Source organism: Puccinia triticina, chromosome 8A (genome assembly GCF_026914185.1).
Source record: "Puccinia triticina chromosome 8A, complete sequence".
Lineage (NCBI taxonomy): Eukaryota > Fungi > Basidiomycota > Pucciniomycetes > Pucciniales > Pucciniaceae > Puccinia > Puccinia triticina.
In genome coordinates, this window is record NC_070565.1 from 5,876,142 (window position 1) to 5,898,183 (window position 22,042).

A 22,042-nucleotide genomic window follows, 5' to 3' on the forward strand; every position below is an offset into this window, starting at 1 on the left:
GGGCTCTGGATCACTTTGGGGAGCTTCAGGGACCAAGATTTCACTGCAAAATCTGAAATCTGTTGACTCAGATCAACAAGAAGTCCTCCAATACTGGAGGACTTCCTGTTGAGTCTGGGAGCCTTGTAGATCTCAATTTACACACCCAAATCCTTAATTTTTGGCAAAAAGGGTAATTTTTTCCTAACCCTACATTTTCCTAATTTCATGTGCACTGGTTGAGCTTTTGATAGGTGTCTTGATTCAGGATTTAGAGGGGCATCAACAGCTCTCTAAATGACAACGGGAAGTCATCCACAGGAGAACTTCCTGTCAATCTGGAAAGTCAGATCTGGGCCGCCAGATTTCAGAATGGAGGACTTTCTGTTGATCTGGAAAGTCAGATCCGACCGTCCAGATTTCAGATTTTGCAGGGAAATCTAGGTCCCCAAAGATCCCCAAAGTGATCCACAGTTCCAAATCTCAGATTTCCCTGCAAAATCTGAAATTCCAGATCCATTCAAAGTTGACAGGAAGTCCTCCACTTGTGTAGTAACTGAATTTCTATAAAAGACTGAGCTGAGTACCCTTATATCTATAAACTTGCTATGGATATAACCAAAATTATTGAACATAATTTGACTTTAAACTAAGAAGGCTCTGGGGGTAATCAATCCTGCTAGAGACTTGATCTCTTATTCAGATGAGGCTTCAGCCATTCTGATTCTGATCTTTTGACGTGGAAATACTCCCTTTATAGGTAGTGATATTTGATTTAACAATTCAAAATCAATGTCAGTTTGCTAGCCTTTTAGCGGGACTGAAAGCTTTTCTGTTTTGGCTTTCTTCAAGATTAATTTAACACAACTATGACTGATGATTACAATATTCGATATCCAGTATTACCAATATAATTATTACTCCATGGCCTTGCTCTGTTTCCTGAGTTGGACGGTCTTTAAATCCTCGAAGGTCTTTTGAAATTTTAGCCTAGTTAGACCTTACCAGTAACAGATACTCCCCTTCGACAATATTCATCGGAATATTCATCAGCGCACCGTTCCCGCTAATAGTTGTGGCCGATAGAATCTGATATTGCTGATTTGCTCTCAGGGGTCTTCCAGCCATCACGAGGTCATTTGGAAAGAAGCCTTTTGCTTCGAGCTGAGTGGGGACATCTAAGAGTTCACAACATTCTAATTAGAGGCCATTACGGGCGATTATGAGATGTTGATTATCTTACACGCAAGTTGCAAGTTCATGATTACTTGACCTGCAGGAGAGGTGGTGGTTATCAACAATCCATAACGGGCTGGTGAGAAGGGACAAATCAGTTAAAAATCATTTCTTCGATAAAGCGTCTAAACTTACTAGCCGCCTCATAGCCTAATGGAATAAAACCTGTAGCGATACTACTAGTTTCCATTCTGATTTGCATCGCCTGCAGACTTCGAATGATTATCCTGCTGCCGTCTTGCCAGGTGCCCACTTGCAAAGGAGGGGCAGCTGACAAGCCACCCGGTGCCAAGACTTTAAACAAACCATCGGTTCCGTTTCCGAAAGACAGGGCCATGGATGATGCTGGATCACGACTCGAACGTGCCAATAGCCTATACTCTCCAGAGGGGGCAGGGATCCCGATCAAATCCACTCGCTTGTCTCTCCTGAAGTAATTCAGGCAGAAAAACAATATAAATTTAACCACAGCACAAAAAAACCAAACATTTTTTAGCTTATGGAGCTGATAACAGAAGAAAGGTTGGACCCTCACCGACGATTTTCCATTCTTTCAGTATCCACTACCCAACCACTGCGATTCGGATCATAGAGGCCAAGGTAAACCTCGTCATCAACGGCGACGTTCATCGGAGGCTGGAGCTTATCATAAGGTGCCGAGATCCTGAATGAGAGGTCATCCGGAAATTCGCCCTCAAAAGATACCATGTACGAAAAATTGGTCAACTCTCTCCATTCTCCTCCTAGAAAGCCCCGGGAGGGATCTGCAGCAGTAACAAACTTCGCCGAAGCTGGGTTCATCTTTTTCTTGATCGACAAGACATGCGGTGTGGCAGAAAATGTATCAATCCTCAATCCATCGTTCCAAGCTGACTGTGTTCGGATAAGCTATATTTTTTGGCAACAAAATCAAGAAAAAAATTAGCTGCTGGTGAGCTCCGTGTAACTGAAAAAGTACATAAACTAACATCGCCACTGATTTGGACCGTATCCGTAAAAGACTTGACAATATTGTTATTATTGATCGTGCCTATACCATTATTGTTGATCGTGGGAGGGCGTGTTGCATTCCTGTTGGGCGGAGGAGCTCGATTGTTTGTGTTGTTTACCGCGCTTACAATGGGCGGAGGATTATTAATATTCTGCGTGAAAAGTTTGGCCGTGGTATCTTGTCTTCTGGAAAGCCCATCGGCAGGTGCCCGAAAGTTGTGATGCAGGAGAGTGCTACTATTAGTGTAATCTGTTGTGAGCAATAACCCGCTTCCTGGCGGGGTAGGCGAGCCGGCGCCAAAATCAAAATTTCCAGTTGGTCTTTCGATGTCAAAGTCTTGGGCACTTGGTTGCGGGGCATGAGCTGAGGAGCCGAGGTGCCTTGGTTGTTGGGTGACTTCCGACTGGGGGATGAAGCTAGTTGGAAATGAACAATCAGCTCATGGTCCACCGATAAGTGTGGAGTAGTATGCGCAGAAAAACAAGCAGCTTACCTGTTTGCAACCGCGCCCTCCAAAGCAACAAGGCAGTTTACCAAAGCCAGGCCATAAATTGCAATAATCATGATGAGGGATATCCGGTAAATAATCCGGGATATCTGGTGAAGGACCGCGGATCACAACAGATATATGAAACCCGAGCTTCCGAAACCTGCGGATATGGGCGGGTACTTCTGGATGAAGCGGGGCTCTTCAGGATGCAGAGGCTCAGCGGAATAGACACGCGCAATAGGTGAGGGGAAACTGGCGAATGGCCTGAATATGAAATGGAACTGGGGCAAAAACCCCCTCACAAGAGAGAGGACGCCTTATAAGGGCACCTCGAACAGAAACACAATGACAGAAAACCCCTATGACTACAATTCAAACAGGCCGTGGCGTCACGACCGCGCGGTTCAGCCCCCAAGACGCCACGGTGGCCCCCTGGGCGCCACGGTCCTCGGGGCGGCCCCAAGGCCCGAGCGAGATCGAGTGACCCGGCGTCTAAAGGGCGGGCCAGCGGTCGGCCCCCATGAGGCGCCCCGGCCGGGCCGCCATTGTGACCACCACGCAGCGATGGCGGCAAGGCCTTGTAAGATTGGATGCACCCGTCGGCCGCCTCTATGCCGGCATTGGGACTAGCACCTTGGGCTTCCAACGACCATCTCAAAAGGCTCCCTCCCAGCTGAGAGCCCGAGAAAACAACTTGGGATTTTTTTTTTCTTTTTTGGACTTGAAATATTTATTCTACATGTTTATCAATGCAGCTGTCAGAGAGCTCTTTTCCTTTTGTACGGAGGGGGGAGGGAGTTCCCCCCCCCCAGGATATTTATTATGTTTTACGGGGTTTTTACTCATTCTGGTTTGGTACAGATTCTTTACGGCGGAGATGTTATTTTTCACTGGTGGAGTTTATCTTTTTTACTTCATGGCAGATTTAGGGTGTTCAAAGTTGACTTGCATAAAATCATAACACCATAAAATCATAAAATTCTAAGCTGAAAAAAATATGTTGCACCCAAGTACTCAAATTAGAGCAACATTTCTAGAATGGTACATATGAAATCATCACTTGAAAGTTTTATAATTTTATGATTTTATGCATTGAAAATTTTATGATTTCAACTTTGAACACCCTTATTGTACAGTGTTTACTGCGGCTTTTCTACGTGTTTTGCGGATATTTTATATGTTACTTTTACTTGCTCTACGATTATTGCGCCCCTTACTTACGTGCGGAGCGGAGCGGAGTTTCCCCAGATCACCCGACTTTTCCTGGGAATCATCTTGGAGCGGTGGTGATCCTGACATTTCTACGCGGGGACCACTTTTGCTCACCACAGCGGGGATGCTAAATTTTCTTCAGGCACCCCAATGATTTACTACATGCACACCAAAAAAGGTGTGAACTTGCAACCACTCCAATATTTCTGGAGTGGGATGTGGCTCACTGCAAAAAAGACCTAGTTTTGGGGTGAACCACACCTGGTTTTGGAGTGGACCACATCCCACTCCAAAATGATTGGAGTGGTTGCAGGTTCACACTTTTATTGGTGTGCTTAAATCCCAACCCTAAATTTTCAGTCATGCGCGGTCATGTCTTTTATGACATTGCCGGCTGCCACAAACACAAAATGAATGGCTGTTATACCCATTATAAATTGCCTGATTTATCACATCACATGCGCAGCCAAACAGGGCCTTAGAGAGAAATATTTTAAAACCCAGATTGTAACTTCTAGTTTGTTTGGGTTGATTTTTTTTGAAAGTCTTATCTTTGTCTTTGTGTCTATCTATATCTTCAGCTTGACTTGGGTCTAAAAAAACTTATTTTCTTGCACTGCAAGAAAAAGTCAAGCAACTGCTATCAGTTGACATGCGGTTTATTGTTCAATGCTGTGAAACTTCTGTTCTAGCTCCACCCAAACACATAAGCTTTTTCTGCACATGACTGTGCACTGAAGCTTGTTCAACAGTAATCCTTGACAAAGGCTTGTGTAATACCACAAGCTTGCTTGGAGTTCTTACATGTCAACTGCTTGCAGTTGCTTGACTTTTTCTTGCAGTGTTGGGATGAATACTCCAATTGTCACACATGAAGAAAGATATTCCTGATGTAAGGACATAAAATTAACAATTTTGGGGGAGAATTTCATCACAAAAACAAGCTATTGATCACAAGGAAAAATGAAGGCTGATGGACATATAAGAGAATTTATGTACAAAGGATGGAAGGAAATTAGAGTCAATTTTTGCCATCAAGAATTGCTGAGCAAAGACAGGCTGTATGAAATGGCCATGGTGCATAATGAAAACAGATTGAAGATAGCTTTGGCCATAGCATTCAGTCCAAGCCCACACAAAGGTAAGGTTTTCTTGTTTTGTCTGCTTAATTCTGAACTAAACTGCTATTTATAGAATAAGAGGTCAATCTGACAAACACTCAATTTGAATATACTTGTATCAAAGGCCAATCAAGTCCTGGTACTTCATCCACTACCAGATAAATCCAGGATACCCTGTATCCCAAAGCACACTATGTAATAGATGGGAGTGTGCCAAAGCACACTCCGTAATAGATGGGAGTGTGCCAAAGCACACTCCGTAATAGATGGAAGTGTGCCAAAGCACACTCTATAATAGGAGGGTTCCAAAGCACACTCCGTAATAGGAGTGTTCCAAAGCACACTCCGTAATAGGAGTGTGCCAAAGCACAATCCGTAATAGGAGTGTGCCAAAGCACAATCCGTAATAGGAGTGTGCCAAAGCACAATCCGTAATAGGAGTGTTCCAAAGCACACTGTTGAGTTGTCTGTTAGTCTGCTACCATGATGTATCACCACAGTATGGAGGGCTGTCAGATCGACCCATGAGCACTACCAACCAACCACCCAGCTGGCAGCCACAAGCGTCTGTAGCCTAGTTGGTAAAGGCAGCACTCTAGTATGTGTCTCAGCACAGCTGAGGTCGTGAGTTTGACTCTCACCAGACACATCTTCATTTTACAGTCTCTACACACACTCCGTAATAGAAGTGTTCCAAAGCACACTCCGTAATAGGAGTATTCCAAAGCACACTTTGTAATAGGAGTGTGACTTGGAGGCATCACCAAGCACCTACTCCGTCCTAGCTCATGGAATCCCCCAGGCATTCAATGTTGATGTGGCTGCCAGCAAGATTGCCATTGCGTTGGACAACAACTTCCTCTCAAACAAAATTTTCAAGATGCGCTGGTTGGGAGGATCCAGGGATCCCAGGGACCCCTGTCTGGCTGGTATGGTTTTCATAGATCTTACGGAACCTGTGATAGCTGATCTCTTGGTCAAGCAGCGGGGCATGTTTTTGAATGGTTGTTTCCACAGGGTTGAATGCTTCAAGAAGCTCCCGCTGCAGTGCTTCAAGTGCCTTCAGATGGGCCATTTTGGAAAATGGTGCCGAGCGGATCCCAAGTGCGGCAAATGCGGCAGGAAGCACAAGACAAGGGATTGTCCGGACATGGCTTACCAAACGGGGAAGAAGTGTGTCATTTGGAGGGACACAGGCAAGGGCAAGGAAATTTGGGAAACCAACACGCCTTGTGATAAGGCATGTGAGGTGAAACAGGCATGGCTTGTCTCTAAAAATCACTTACGTCATGAATAATTTAGGCCTTACACTAACCCCTAATGTCCCTAGTGATTCTGTTGTAGATAACCATTCTTCCCTTTTTAGCAATGAAGACTTTGTGCCCTCCTTTATTGTGCAGTTGAACTGTCACAATAGCCAAGCAACCACATATAGTATCCTTAACACTGAGCCGGACTCAGTAATTTCCCTTCTCATTCAGGAGCCTTGGATAAACCCGCTGACATGTATTCCCCCTGACCATGAGGCATGGTGGAATTTCTACATCCCCAAACACCAGCCAAAGTAACTCAAGGACAAGCACCGGGTGGTCTCCTACGTCCGCAAATCACTCGCATCCCAGAATATTAAAGTTCTGGGAGGCAGCGGTAAGTTTTTTATTGGTTTGGATTTGACACTACTGACCAGGGCCCATCTACGGGCCCTAAATGTTTACAACCCACCAGGTCCCACAACCGTTCTGGATCAGGTACGAGGGTGGCTGGATACGGCCAACAATAGGAAGGTGGCAACACTCATTGAGATGGACTCAAATCTGCATCACCGTTCCTGGAACCCGCTGGGCTACTCCCATTTCCACAAGGACGCTAAGTCCCTTGTCTTGTTGTGTGGAAGGCGCGGGTTCAGATTGGTCTCTCAAAGGGTCTTTCCCACTTTTTTTTCCAGCCGGTGTGGTCATTATTCCTGTTTTTGTAGGAGGAAAATTCAAACTTTTATGTGTACTCACAAAAAGCCTCAAGATACAGCCAACTGGAAAGCAGAAATGGAATCTAGGACCAAAATAGCCCCTAGTCACCCACTGAAACCACCCTCATATCTCTACCGGATCAGAAGATACGCAAATCACCCCTTTCACGCACCAGTCCGAGTGGGTTCACACACAGACTCAACTCTTGGCTACCATACTTGGCACAATGCATACGGCACATGAATTACTTTTCTTCCTTCCTTTTATCAGGCCTCACCTCCTATTTCCCCTTGCATATGTTTGTTTCCCATTTGCATATCTTTGATCTTGGAAAATCCTTGTATGAATATATATGATCCTGTTTGCATATCAAAGGGACGCATTGTAAATAGTCTAGCTAAATTCCCTCAGTTGTACTTTCTCACCAGCCAAATTCCCTCAAAGCTGTTCCCCTGGAGCTAAATTCCCTCATCATTGTCTATATAAGGAGGCCTCTGCCTGCCAGTTGTTTTCTCCTCATCCCATCAGGGGACATTCCCCCTCAGATCCTCATGCCATCTGGCGGTCTATATTCCCTACTCACTTATCACTCATATTATCTATCCATATCACAGTTATCAGCTCACACCACCACTCAGTTCACATACCTTTCACACTTTATTTGAAATTCATATCACCGCTCAGTCACACACCTTTCACCAGTAACCAGTCCCCGGTTCCACTCCTGGTTGAGCTTAGCTCCCTCTCACCCTCATCACCCCTCACGTTCTGAACTTATATACCCTCAGGCAAAGGACCTAGGTTCAAGCCCCACTCGAGACATCAAGTCACCGTCACCTATCACATACATCAGTAACCCCATCAACCTCGGACATCGACAACAATCCTCTTATATATCTCATCTTTGAACATATCCTATCACAAAATAAATTGCCAAGCTTACCTTGGTGGTCTTGTTTTCTGATATACAGAAAGGCAGAGCTTGCACCTCATCCATACCTTTCGCCATTCAGCAAAAGGGTCTCACGACACCTTTTGAGTCTTACACCGGGGTGCCAGGACAACAAGCAACCTGACTTGGGCAAACCTCCTTGCTTCCCAGCTGATCCACAGGACAAACACTTGTTTAGATAACCACGGCTCTGACTACCAGAAACTTGTTACAACTCTCAGGCTTTCCCCCCCAAAGCCGGTATACCGCACGGTGGCCCCTCAGCCGGTGGAGTTGGACCAAGACAAACTGAGGAGGGTGCTGGAATGCGAGCTCAACCAGCTAAGTCTTGAATTATCGCGGCTGGATGTGGACTCAGTGGAAGAACAACTCACTTCATGCATTTTTGGTGCTTGGCAGGGCCAGGGAAAGAAGATCCGCTTTAATCCAGGAAAAGTCAAGAAGTGGTGGGACAAGGATATCTTGTTTCCCCTTGTGAAAGCAAGGAACAAGTGTTGACGTCTCCTAGTGATGTCCCCCTCGCCGACTAACGCTGACCAATATAACTACTGGAATGGCAGGTTTTGGGAGGAATTTCACTAACTCAAGCAGCAACACTTGCGGGATTTCCTAGCTTCAACTGATGTGATGACGGTGTGGAACTACTCAAAGGGGAGAATAGAGCTTGGAAGGTAAATGGATAGCAACACTAGTACTAATGTAAGCTATGCAAGGGTGCTGATGAGGCTGCCTTCCTGACTAATGCTGAGGGGATGAGAGTAACACTAAGAAAAAAGAAGAAAAGGTGTGGCTGATTTCTGCTTGATCTTAGGAGCTAGTACTATGAGCTTTAACTACTGACTACTGAGGGTAAGAGAGATGGAGGATTGATGAGAGTGGGGAACTTATAATTTCTGTATCCAAAATTATCTATAAATTCTGTATATATTTCTCTGCATGAGGTACAAGTGAGGGGGGGGAAGACAATTCTTATAGTAAGGAGGGATGAGCACAGACAATAAAGAGTTCTGGCTATGAGAATGAAGGTTGTACAAATGAGGAAGAGTGATGTGAACATAGTAACAGTATGTAATGATGAGCAATGCTGAAAAGGGAATGCTGGTTATGGGAATAAAAGAATGTACTAATGGGGAAAAGTGATGAGAACATAGTAACAACTTGTAATGATGAGCACTACTGAAAGAGGTAAGCACAGATCTAATGATGTAATGTGTACAATAGCCATAGTACATAATGAGGAATGTATGTAAAGGGTTTAGTATGTGAAAGTAATTATGTAAAAGGGATGTACTGTAATGATTCCAGTAAGTTACTAATGAATTGAGTATTGTAACTAATGAAGACTGTAGATTATCTGTAAGTCTTATATCCTCTATAACTATTGAACCATTGAAGATAAGGGTATACTATGTATGAGGGACTATATGTGAAATTTGATGTAGAATCTGAATATGCAATAATAATGAGGTATTTGTGAAGGGTTATGGGGAAATGTTCAATGTAATGATGAATATATGTAAAAGAAAGCAATAAAATACTACTTATGGTTTGGAATGGAGCACCACAACGGTTTTTCAGGCCCTCCAGTTCACCAAACCCAGAAGCGGTCGGGAAATCCTCCCTCTGAGATGGCCGGATGGCACCTTCACCTTGAACAAGAAGGAGCAGGCTGAGCTCCTTTTTGCAGGCACATCAGTGGTATTGAGTGGCTGAAACTTGTTGGATGTCCCCGCGGTGGAGGCCTCTTCTTTGGGGGTAAACCCCTTTGTCACCTGCGAGAGTGCTAAGTAGACTGGCAAAGAAGAAGGCCTCAGGGCCTGATCGTATTCCCAATGAAATCCTCTCCATATGCGCGGTAGAGCTGGCTGAAACTCTTGCTACCCTTTTCAACAGATGCATACGTGAGGACCGGTTTCCCGCTGCCTGGTGCATTGCCACCACAGTCATTGTCAGGAAGTTTGCAAAACCAGATTACACCAACCCAGGGGCGTACCGGCCAATATCCCTGCTCAACACAATCAGCAAAGTCTTTGAGTCAACTATTGCTGACCAACTTCCTTTCTGGGCAGAATCACAGAACATCATCCCCGACGGACACCAGGAGGACGCCAAGGTAAAGGGTGCAAAGACGCTCTGCTGGTGCTAACTATGTGGGTAAAGCAAAAATAGAGGGAGGGCAAGACATTCACGGCTTTGTTCTTAGATGTGAAGTCGGCCTACCCGTTGGTCAACCTACCGCCTGGTTCATTCCCTCCGTCGGAAGGGATGCCCCACCTATTTGTGGAAGATCATAGGCCGTTTCCTGGAAGGTCAATGCACAAGACTTTGCCTTGCAATTACGAACAACAGTGGGTCAGCTACGCTAACAAATTTTAGCGTAGCGTAGCGCAGCGCAAATGCGCTATTTTTTAGCGTAGTGTTAGCGCAATCGCGCGCATCTGCGCTAACGCTACGCGTGCAGGGTGCAAAGATATTTTAGCTTTTAGCGTAGCGTTAGCGCAGATTTGTGCAATGGCGCTAACGCTAAGCACGCAGGGCGCAAAATAGTGTTCGCTACGCTGCGCTACAGCGCTTTTTGAGGCAAAAAAGGCTGTTTTTCTGCTAAAAGCGCCTTAGCGCAACGTTGCGCAGCGCAGCGTAGCGGCTGTAGTTTAGCGCTAACGCTAAACAAAAATTGGCGTGCTGTTAGCGCCGCTGAAGATTAGCGCAGCGCAGTGGCGCTAACAGCGCGCTAACGCTATTCAAAAAAGGCCAGTGCTTTTTGCCGCTACGCTAAACGTTAGGGCTAAAATAGCGTAATTTAGCGTAGTGGCCCACTGTTGTTACGAATCAGCTGAGTTTGAAGTTGATATGGGGCTCCCGCAGGGCTCACCCTTATCAGTCATCCTGTACATCATCTACAACTCCAATCTGTTGCTAAGGCAATTTGAGTTTGATAGGGATGAGGTGTCTTTATGCTTCATCAATGATGTTGTTCACCTCTCGGCGGGAAGGACTGTAGAAGAGGCCAGGGCGCGATTGAATCAGATAGGGGAGGAGTCGCTCTTGTGGGGCAGGAGCCATGGGGCTATCTTTGATAGCCAGAAGGCACAATTTGTGATCTTCACACATTCAAAAGCGGCTAAGTCCCCTTTCCTCTTTAATGACCAGGAATTGGCCCTGCAGTGGGACATCAAATGTCTGGGCCTTTGGCTCAGTGAGAAACTGACATTTGGGAAGCAACACGCACAGGTTAGGAAAAAAGCTGATGACACTCTAGGCCAGCTCCTTAGGATTGGCAGCTTGACATGGGGAATATGGGAGCAGGAGCGCGGGCTTCTGATCTCTGCCGTTCTTGTGCCCAAGGTTCTCTACGGGGCGCAGGTCTGGTTCACCTCCCTGAACAGGCAGAAAGTTTCAAACATGATCTCATGGAACGCTCGGCGGCGCGTTTTGCGTTAGGGGCTCTGAAGTCTACGCCGGTCAAATACCTCAACAAGTATCGGCCCTTCAGATGCATCAAAACAACCGCTATAAACCGGATTACAAACTTTTACCTGACTAAGCTGACTAGGGTGACTCACAGGGCTACAGCAATAGAGCAGCAGATTCAAACTGAACTGTTGTGGACGGCCAGGACTTTCCCTAGCCTGGTCCACGCCTCCCTCAACCGGGAGGTACTGGCTGGCCTCGCGGAGAAAAGGCTCGAGGTGGTGAATTTCATCAACATTAGCAGGCCCCCATGGCAACCCAAAAGACATATGGAGCTTGTTGTTGACAGGGCCAGCAAGCAGGAGGCAAAACAATCAGTGGTGTTGTTCCTTGAAACAGTAAACCCCGCTTCTGACCTGGTTATCTTCACTGACGGCTCTGCTCACCCAGAGGAAGGGCTAGGAGTAGGGGCGGTCTCAATAGATGGAAGTCTGTCTGAACTTGCATTCTTGGGTCCGCCGGGCACGGCCTCCAACTTCGAGTGCAAATTGGTAGGCATCCGGCTTGGACTGGAGATAGGCAGCACGGCAAAGCTCCCGGTAACCAGGGCCCAAATAATCATCTTGACGGACAGCCAAGCAGCCATTGACAGGTTGAGGAACCCAAGGGCTCCAAAATCAGGCCAATACATTCTTTCTCAAATCCAGGATACAGCTGACTCTATCCCAATCTCAACACAGATTATGGTCTGATGGTGCCCGGGCCACGTTGGGATCAAGGGCAAAGAGCTGGCCAACAGAAAAGCGGTGGAGGCCAGAGGAGCTTCCCTCCTCGACGAGTCAATCAGGGGCAGCGTGTCATCCAAGAAGACCAATTTGCTCCGGAAGGAGAAACTATGGAAAGGGTCCCCGCGAATGACCTTTCTTGTCCAGGCGGCATTCCATCAACTTCGCTCAGGGCACGTCCATTTGAATGCTTTCCAATTCAAGTGCAGTCAAGCTCCATACCTGATTTGCTTGGAGTGTGGGGTCCCCAAAACAGTGGATCACTACCTTGTTTCTTGTTCCAGGTACACCAGGGCTAGGGCAGTAGCCAGCATGAGCCTCCACAACAAGAAGATCACCACGGTCACAACCAGAACTCTCCTCCACAACCTTGGCCTTCCTGGCCACAAAATCCTTCATTGAACTCTTGGCCAGACTCCCTCAATTCTGACGGGAAAGCAAATTCAGGGATACCCTTTGAGATCCCCCTTCCAGCTCTTTGGACCCAACTTCTCCCCACAGGTTCTTCCCTTTTTCACCCATCTTTTTCCTCCTTTTTCTTTCTTCTCTTCTAAATAAGTAAATAGCAAAAAAAAAAAAAAAACTCTCAAAAGCAAACTCCCAGGAAGCCCGTTAAAGTTCTCCCCTCTATTTTCAATTGTAAGGCTGTGTGGTTCTGCCACATAGTTAAATTTGTAAGCTAGTTGAATATGCATAGTGCACAATTTCAAATCAAATCTACACTTATAAAAAAAAAAAAAAAAGAAAAAAAAAGAAGCCCCTCCCATTCATGGCCTGTTGTTATTTCATTTATTTTCATTGTCTGGGTGCAAGTTGCATGTACAACTGGGGGTTTTATGGTAGTTTCACAATCTGAGATGCGGGCAAGACAGGGCCCGATGCATGCAAGAGAGTTGGCAGCTTTGCATCCATGACCTGAGATGTGTGCGAGACAGGGCCCGATGGGCGTGAGAGTGGGGAGCCCAATCCGAGAATCCGACCAGATATTCCGGGTATTTACCGGATATCACGTGACCGCTACCGGATACTCCGCGCGGGAAATCCAACAATGTTTGAAGTGTGGTAACACACTTCCACCGAGGTTTTGATTTTGATTTCTTCGACTTCATAGTTGTGTTCGGCGGGCTGTATTAGCAACGGCCCTCTTGATGACAATCTGGCTTCATCAAACCGACTGGAAAACCTGAAATACATTCGAAACATCAAATCAGGTCGTGAGGCCAATCGTATGTAAGAGCTTGTAGATCAGGATTCAGCCTCGACTAGATCACAAACCTCCATGGAACTTTTTCCTGAAAACTCGCGTCCGTCCACGGCTCCGGTGCTCCTGCAGATGATTATCCAGACATTTGATCAATCACTAAAAAAAAGCTCAAATTTTATGTATGAAATCACTCTTACCGCCTCCGAAAAGCGAAAATGTTTTGACTTGTCCGGCGCTCAATTCTGCAAGCATGTGCGCGAAGAAGGTTGTTTCTTCGGGGGTTTGCCGGCTGTAGCTATCACTTTGGGACGGGTCTCGGGTGGCTATCGAGTCGTCTTTGAAGTGATGGGCTAGTTTCTCCAAACTTGATCTCCAACAAGTGGTAACGGGGTTATGTTTGCAGCTATACTTCCCATCCACAAGAAGCTCTTGGATCCAGCTCAGGTAATATGCTTGAGTTTCTTGCGGATGGGTCTTGATGAACGTCGAAGGTGCATCTACGATGAAGCAGTTTTACATTTCAGTCATAAGCTATACGTGAATCGCTTTGCGGAAATAGAGGGAAAAACTAAAAAGACACCTTCTATAGTTTTTACTGTGCTATGTTCATGGAAAGGAAATTCATCCAATCGTCCGCGGCTTCCTGCCTCAGTGAAAATCATGTCGTTCCCGCCCTGGATTGAAATTCGGGTGATCATCAGCACAACAGAAGCCAAGTCTTCTGCAAGGAGATGATTTTCTTAAAGGAAATGGCGACCGACTCTGAGAATCAATATGGGAATTTCGACTTCTGGTCTCAAGCCGTCAGGGATGAAATCGGACTTGAAGGAAGGTGGGTGGGTAATTAGCTTTTGAGATGACTTGGCTGCGCTGACACACACACATACACACCGATTGTAAATCTTGCAAGAACTCACTTTTAAAACTTTGCACGCTCTTAAAAATGGCAAAACGCAGAGACAGGAGTTACTTGCGCGGCTAGGCGGAATCCGGCGGACAACAATACTGGCCCATTCGTCGAGGATGTCACGATCTACTAGTGAAGGCTCGCCGAAATTGAACCATTGCACCGCTCCCACCCCTAGAAGAAAACTATGGCACTCAATTTCAACTATTCACCAATCCCGATTTTTTTCATGCTAACCTTCATCCCATTCCTCTACCGATTCTGGGTGTGCACAGGCGTCGAAGCATTCCTGAAAGGCCCGTTCAACGTAAGGTTCACTGAAAGAAATATCACGGAGTGTTACAGTCGGTTTCGGATTGCGTAATTGTATCCAAAAATGCAGAAGAAAATAGAGAAAGCTTACAGTATTGGAGGAGGGATGCTACAAAGACATAAGCTGAGAACTTTGGAGGGAAAGACGGCCGCCATCCTGAGCACGATCTCCGAGGACCAAGGATGGCTACCAAAGGCGTGCACAGCTTGGATCTGAAGCTTGTCGAGTCCGATAGCAAAGTCTGCGGCGAGCGAGAAGAGATCGACAGGTTTTGATGGAGGGTCCATACTTCGACCATGGTGGCGAGCATCGAACAAGACTTGGTTGAAAGAGGCTCTAATCGCCGGATGGTCGCAGAAAGCTTTGAGGTAGGAGCTATCCATCAACAGGGGATGGACCACCATCAGCCACGGTCGTTCAGTGGGGCCGACATCGCCTTCCGTACAATAACTGATTTCGTAGTGAAGCTGGACTCCAGATGATACTGTAACAAACGGCATGATTGCTTCAAACAAAAAAATCGCAATGTCCTCGATGGGCGATCCATCTGAGCTTGAAGCTCATGGGCTCTTATCGAGATCCTGCCATTCTCTGCTGACAAATCTGACGGCCCATTCGAGGCCTCAGCTCAGAGTCAGCGGATGAAAGTTTTGCCGAAGGTCAACCCTCGCGGAGACGCTCGTCGGAGACACCGATGCGGAAGCTGGCCAACCATTTCCTCAATTTCATTAATGTTTGTTTTTCTTCATTTCGATCTCGCTTTTGTAGACATCCTGAATAGGTGGGCATTCAGACTTCAGGCTCAGCGCATCCATCCATTCTCCAGGTGGGCTGCATCTAACCATGATTGAACATATTTACTGAACATTCCACCTGAAAGCTCCCTCAAGTCAAGTCTTGGGGAATAGGCAAAGCCATCAATGCTGAGAAGTTGAGATACATTGGCGTGCTGTGCATGTTTTATAAAACTCGACTTCCTTCTAAAGTTCTGACAGCGAATGTCGGCGCTTGATTAATGGGGATGTCATTTAACTTCACTAAGTCCCCCCCGAGGGAGGCCAAAGGCCTCCCTCTGGGAGGGCCTTATGCCTTACAGGTGATTTTGGCCTGAGAGTTATGCCCCAAATCCTTGCCTTTTTGTGCTAAGGTCCCTGTACGGTGATGTGTTTTTTTGTAATCACCCCGTACATTTTCACTAAGACTCATCAGAAGCGTGGCTATCTCCAGCCACCTTCTGCACCCCGTACATTTTCACTAAGACTCATCAGAAGCGTGGCTATCTCCAGCCACCTTCTGGTGTATTTTTCTCCTTCCCAAACCAAGGAATTTAAACACAAAAAAACTCGTCCTGGCTAGAACAGACAATTGATCACTGTTTTTCCAACTGGCTCCCTTGGGATTTGTAGTGAATAGCCAAAAATAGCCCGGTTCACATTGGATTTTTAAGGCCATTTTTATCCATTTTATCATTAAAATTTATCATTTTTTTCAAGTTGGTCAGATTCTTCTGAAACTACTTTTTCTGATGATTGAAAAATTTGTCAAAATTTTATGATAAAATCAGATAAAAATAGGTTAAAAGTTGCCAACATGAACTGGGCTAATGCATGTTCCCACACGCATCCTGCGGCCTTTTGACATTCTCAGATCTTTCAGAGCAGTGAATCCTGGATACCTGTCATTTTTTTTCCTTGAGGCAAGTGTATGGATTTGCACTAAAAATGCTGTTTTAACAATCTCTGGGTTGGCTTTTGCCATCCACCATCTTTGATGGATCATTGTGAGTGAGGCAGAAGGACTTCTGATGATATTAATGCACCAGAAATTAGACAAGATGTTGATATTCCATCTGATCCAAAATAATTGTTGGAATCCTTGGAGGTGAAGGAGCTATACCAATGGGAACACTTGTCAAAATCAGTGTTTTTGGCCTTTGCTCTCAGTCCTAAATCACCAATACCGCATAAGTCCCTCTGGTGGAGGCTCTTTGCGCCCCTGCCTTTGGACTTAGTTAAGTTTGGGATGTCATCCATTCTTCTTGGCCAAGCCTGCATGGGTAGTCTTCAAACGCGGTGGTTGAAATTGCATTTGGATTTGTTTACCTAAAAATCATAATAATTTTGACGGTGAGATGCCAGTGCAAGTACAGACTGAATCTCCCCAAAATCCAGTCTTTGTGTTTTGTAAATCAAATTTCTGAGGCCATTCATCCAGTTTCAATAGGAGGCTTCACAATTGAAATTTACAAAACTTTAGGACACATTTTAAGGTGTTTATGAACATTTTTTTTAAATTGATACATTGGACTGATTGATCAGTATATCTTGCTGTTGTATATTTTACCGGATTATTAGAATTTTGTTCACAAAGGCCTTAAATTTAGTTCCAAATTTTAGTAAAATTCAATTGTGAATCCCACTGACTTGAAAGGTCTTTTAACACTCTGCACAATGAGAGGGGGAAGATGTTTGTTTTTAGTTACACATTGATGCTAGAGCTGAGCAGGCAATCCAGACTCCATGGACCATATATAAATATGATTTTTAATTGTGTGGTAGCAATTTTTCAGTTGTAGTTGTGTGCCGGCTTTCTTGAGGAGCTGCTTTCCAATTTTTGCTGACTGACACATAGCTGGTGCAGGTGTAATTGTAATTTATTAAGATTCCAGCAAGCATCAGCATTTTAAAGTCTGTAGCCTTGGGAAGATTATGCTTCATCAAGCAGATATCTTTGGAGTCCCAAGTTTTCTCCCTTCAATGAGGATCTTGTGAGATGTTCTAACTTTTTGAAACAGCAGCTGTTTTTGTGAGAATACATGCCTAGGTGAACAGCACCAATCTCATAAATTGAGAAAGGTGCTGGGATCTAAATCAGCTGCGGAATTTGGTAAGCATTGCAAACCACTTCCGCAGTCTAAATCAGCACCGCAAGGTTGTGAAAACTGAAAAAATCCTGCTGATGCGCATAGGTACAACCATTGGGAGTAGCAAGATTAGGCTCAAGGAAACTCCTGGCCCAAGAACTCTATCCAAGAGAATAACAACCAGTACCAGAGGTAAGCAGTAGTTATAACTCAAGTATCAAAGGAAGATTGTAGCTAATGCTCAATCAAAAATCATCTCTTAGACCAAGTCAAAGTAGATCAGTCAGAACACACCAAGTCAACTCATCCTGTAGGAGACCAAATTGGTAAGAGTGTTCATGGACTGAGATGAAAGCTAGCGGAAAGCTGAAGTCAGAGCAACATTAAAATCTTCCAGATAATGTTGCAACACTCTTTTGCCGCATTTCTGACAAGCAATAAAACTGGATACAAAAGGCCAGAAAGGCTGTATCTAAGTAAGGAGTAATTACCATCCTATGAAGATGTAAAAGAGTGATGACTGACAAGTTACTTCATTCTAATCAGATCATTCAGATCCTGCAACTCCAGTTGCGCTAGACAGTTCTATTCTCTAGTTTCATTGTCTCTTATCTCATTAGATAGTGGCCAGCCATCTGCTCTTAGGTAAACAGATCTCCCCTGTCTGATGCATAGCATAAACTTGTATCTACAATTAGAGAAGAGTCTCGTAAAGAAATCAATCTTAGTTCTTTAAATTCCTTCAGTTTTCCCAATAACCCACCAGGGGAGAAAGGATGGCACTCCCCAGAGAGTGCCAGACCATAAATTCCTGCAGCAACCCTGGTGTGTATCAAGCATTTAAAAATGTGTGACAGATATGCAACTTAAGCTTGTGTCAATAGGAATGCTATGTTCACCTCAGGATGATCTCATATTTATCCTAACCTCATGGCAAAGCTCAAATCTTCACCTGAACCAATGATCATCTCCAGCTTGACTCAACTTGAGCCAATTTCAATGGTTGTTCCAGCTGAGGATCCTGAAAGCCATGTTTCTATCAGAAAAGGTAAATCTTGTTCAGCTTCACTGTGCACAGGAAAGCTCTAATAACAGAGCCACAAGGGGACCTCAAGATGTATGCATCTCCTGGTTATCATTTCAGGGTGGTAAAATCCAACTTCTCTATCAGATAGACCTGAAGTGGAAGGAGGTGGAAGACACCAGAATCATTTCTTAACTGCCTGGCATGTTGCAACAATTGTGTTCAGGCCAAAAATTGTTCAAATGAGATGTAATTAGCATCATTTTTTGAAATCACCTCACCACTGGAAACACATGATCCCCTGGGCTTCACAGTGTAACAGTCGCTCCTCACCAGACATGAGTAGTGGCTACCTTATCCAGGATTTTCCATTAAGTTATAAAGTGTGTGAAAAAGTGTGGTCTGGTGAATCACTCTTGTTACCAACCTTCCATCAACAGAGTTTTGATGCCAAGGTTGTACTGGACATTTGAGGGAGTGTGTCTCCTCAAATGGCCAACACAAAACTGCCACCAAGAGGAGTATTCACTCTGTTTGATGGCAGAGTTGTACCATCCATTGAAGGGTGTGTGTACTCCCTTCAATAGCTGCTACAACCCAGCCATTGAAGGAAGTGTGAATTTATCCTCATGGCTGGTACAGAGCGCTGGTCAATGGGAGGCAACATGCTTATGATGGCTGATTTGTACCTGTACCAGTCATTGAAGGGATTTTCAACTCCTCTTGATGGTGGGTACAAATCAGCCATGAATTTCACCCTCAAATTTGAGAAAACTTCAGGGTGGAAATGGTTGAACAGGATCTTGTGAAATTGCTGGCCTATTTCACAGTTGCACCTGTAGGATGCAGCTAGTGGGAAACTCCCTTCAATGGCTGGTTTTTACTGTCCATCAAAGTGATTGTGTCTCCTCAATGGCTGGTACAACCCAGCTGTCAGGAGGATTTCCCACCCCCTCAATCCCTTTGATGGCAGAGTTGTACCAGAAATCAAAGGGATATTGTACTCCTTTTCATGGCAGATACAGCCTATTGATCATAGGGGGTTTGAACTCCCCCCAATGCAGGCTGGTATAGCTCAGACATTGGATGCAGACTCCCTTCAATAGCTGTTTTGCACCGGACATTGGAGGGAGTTCAAAATTGGTTTGATGACTGTTACAACTTGGCCATCAAAGCCCTTCAATGGCTGAGTTGTAACAGACATTGACTCCCTTTGATGGTAATTGCAACCTGGCCATCAAAGGGAGTCTGCCTCCAATGGCCAAGTTGTACCTGCCATCAACTCCTATTGATGGCAGGTAAAACCTTTCCATGAATTTACTCACCCTGATGTTTGGGCAAACATCAGGGTGACAATGTTGAACAGGATCTTCATGTGAAATCAATGGCCTATGTCACAGGTAGACCTGTAGGATGAAACTAGCAGGCGACTCCCTTTGATGGCCGGATTTTAATGGCCATCAAAGGGAGGGTGTCTCCTCAATGGCCGGTACAACCCTGCCATCAAGAGGATTTCCCACTCCGCCACTAACTTTGATGGAAGAGTTGTACCAGCCATAAAAGGGAGTGTGCACTCCTTTTGATGGCTGCTGCAGCCCAGCCACTGATTGCATTGGAAATCAAAGGAAGTATGAAGTCCATTTGATGACTGTTAAAACTTGGCCATTGAAGCCCTTTGATGGCTGAGTTTTAACAGCTATCAAACAGGGTCTGTACTCCCTTTTATGGCCAGTGGAACCCAGCCATCAAAGGGAGTCTGCATCCAAATCAATGGCCAAGTTGTACCCAGTACCCACCATCAACTCCTCTTGATGACAGGTACAACCTGGCCATGAATGTAACACTGATGTTTGGCGGAACATCAGGGTGACAATGTTTTACAGGATCTTCATGTGATATTGCTGGACTATGTCACAGGTGGATATGTATGCAACTAGGGTGCAACTCCCTTCAATGGCTGGGTTGTACTGGTCATCAAAGGGAGTGTGTCTCCTCAATGGCCAGTACAAACCTGCCATCAAGAGTGTAGTGGTGTGGGGTGTGCAAACTCCACATTTGGAGTGTGGAGAGTTCAAGAGGCGGGCGGGATGGAGCAATGGATACTTAAGGATTCTAGCTACAACAGATTAAGAGTCCCCGATCTACCAACGGGCTAGCCTCTATCGATCGACTTCCAGCAGCATACGACCCGGTTTATGGTAAAAACCCGTTGAGACCAACCGGAATTATCGGGACCTCTACCTCCACCGACGAGAGCAAAACGTCCGAAATAGACAAAGGCATACAAGGCGCTTTTGAAGCTACCTCCATTACCTCCATCTCCAATCGAAGAGAAGGCAGATCCTTTAGACATCGAACGTCCTCCGTCTTTGTTTCTATCGGCTATATCATACATCTTCTCCAAAACAGTAACTCGGCACATCAACAAAGGGCTCTCGACTTCGACTTCGGCTCCGGCTCCCCTAAACCATTGCACCGTACCAACGGTGGGCCGCTACGCTACACTACGCTACAGGGCCACTTAGCGTTAGCGTAGCGGCAAAAAGCGCCCGCTCATTTTGAGTAGCGTTAGCGCGCTGTTAGCGCCGCTACGCTGCGCTACGTTTCAGCGGCGCTAACAGCGCGCCAATTGTATGTTAGTGTTAGCGCGCCGCTACAGTCACTACGCTACGCTACGCTGCGCTACAGCGCTTTTAGCGGAAAAAAGGCCTTTTTTTCAGCTAAAAGCACTGTGGCGCACCGTAGCGCGCGCTCTTTTGCGCCCTGCGTGTGTAGCGTTAGCGCAATTGCGCGCATCTGCGCTAACGCTACGCTAACAGCTAAATTAGCTGCGCACCCTTTGCGCGTAGCGTTAGCGTAGAAAGGCGCAATTCCGCTAACGCTACGCTAAAAGTTAGCGGAATTCCGCTACGCTACGCCACGCTAACGCTACGGTTAGCGTAGCTGGCCCACCGTTGACCGTACCAAGTCCATTTGGATTACCAATAACCGTCCTCATTCCTGTGGCTGAGTATTGACCGAATATAAACGCACCCCGAAATACGTCACCATCCTATTCACCCTCGGATACGTCGTCAACGGAAAGTCTGTCGAGAGTATCTGAATTTTCGTTAGATTCAGGATCCCCAATTGCTTCCATGTCACAATCAACATCCGAGGTATCTCCGAAAACAAAATTTCTGCAACAACCGGGAATTTACAAGCAAGACGTTGAACCCCTGGCCGCTGATGGGTCAAACTTTACCAAATGGAAGCGAAGCCTCAACCGCGTTCTGCTCCTCACGCTCAACATCCCAAATCTTTTTGACTATCCAGCCAATTACACCAAAGTCAAGAGTCAGGAAAACACCAGCATCTTATACCTTATTCAGATCACCATTCACGATGAACTTCAATCAATCATGGACCGCTTCGTTACCGGCACCAAAGCTTTTGATGCCCTTCAGACCAACTTTCAAGGAACGGTACGATTCCGGCAAATGGAGCTCATCGACAAACTGCTTGAGTTTCGAGTCACTGGTCCAAATACTGATCCGTCTCAGGTCCAAGGTTTTTTCAACATACTCTTCGACACATTTGCGGATCTC

At 45.6% G+C, this 22,042-nt stretch overlaps 2 protein-coding genes across 2 annotated transcripts; both read right to left on the reverse strand.

Moving 5' to 3' along the window:
- Positions 1-969: 969 nt before the first annotated feature.
- PtA15_8A629 (uncharacterized protein) lies at positions 970-2,770 on the reverse strand (the record flags this gene model as incomplete). The annotated part of the gene is made up of 6 exons (XM_053172078.1): positions 970-1,157; positions 1,223-1,291; positions 1,351-1,643; positions 1,751-2,103; positions 2,184-2,622; positions 2,700-2,770. The coding sequence occupies 6 exons, from the start codon at positions 2,768-2,770 to the stop codon at positions 970-972; spliced, it is 1,413 nt and encodes a 470-aa protein (XP_053023278.1).
- A 2,377-nt stretch (positions 2,771-5,147) lies between these two features.
- PtA15_8A630 (uncharacterized protein) lies at positions 5,148-15,068 on the reverse strand (the record flags this gene model as incomplete). Its single annotated transcript, XM_053172080.1, has 9 exons — positions 5,148-5,165; positions 13,216-13,327; positions 13,420-13,471; positions 13,546-13,845; positions 13,929-14,022; positions 14,110-14,169; positions 14,266-14,429; positions 14,493-14,572; positions 14,659-15,068. 9 exons carry the CDS (start codon positions 15,066-15,068, stop codon positions 5,148-5,150), a joined length of 1,290 nt encoding a protein of 429 aa, XP_053023279.1.
- Positions 15,069-22,042: the final 6,974 nt, after the last annotated feature.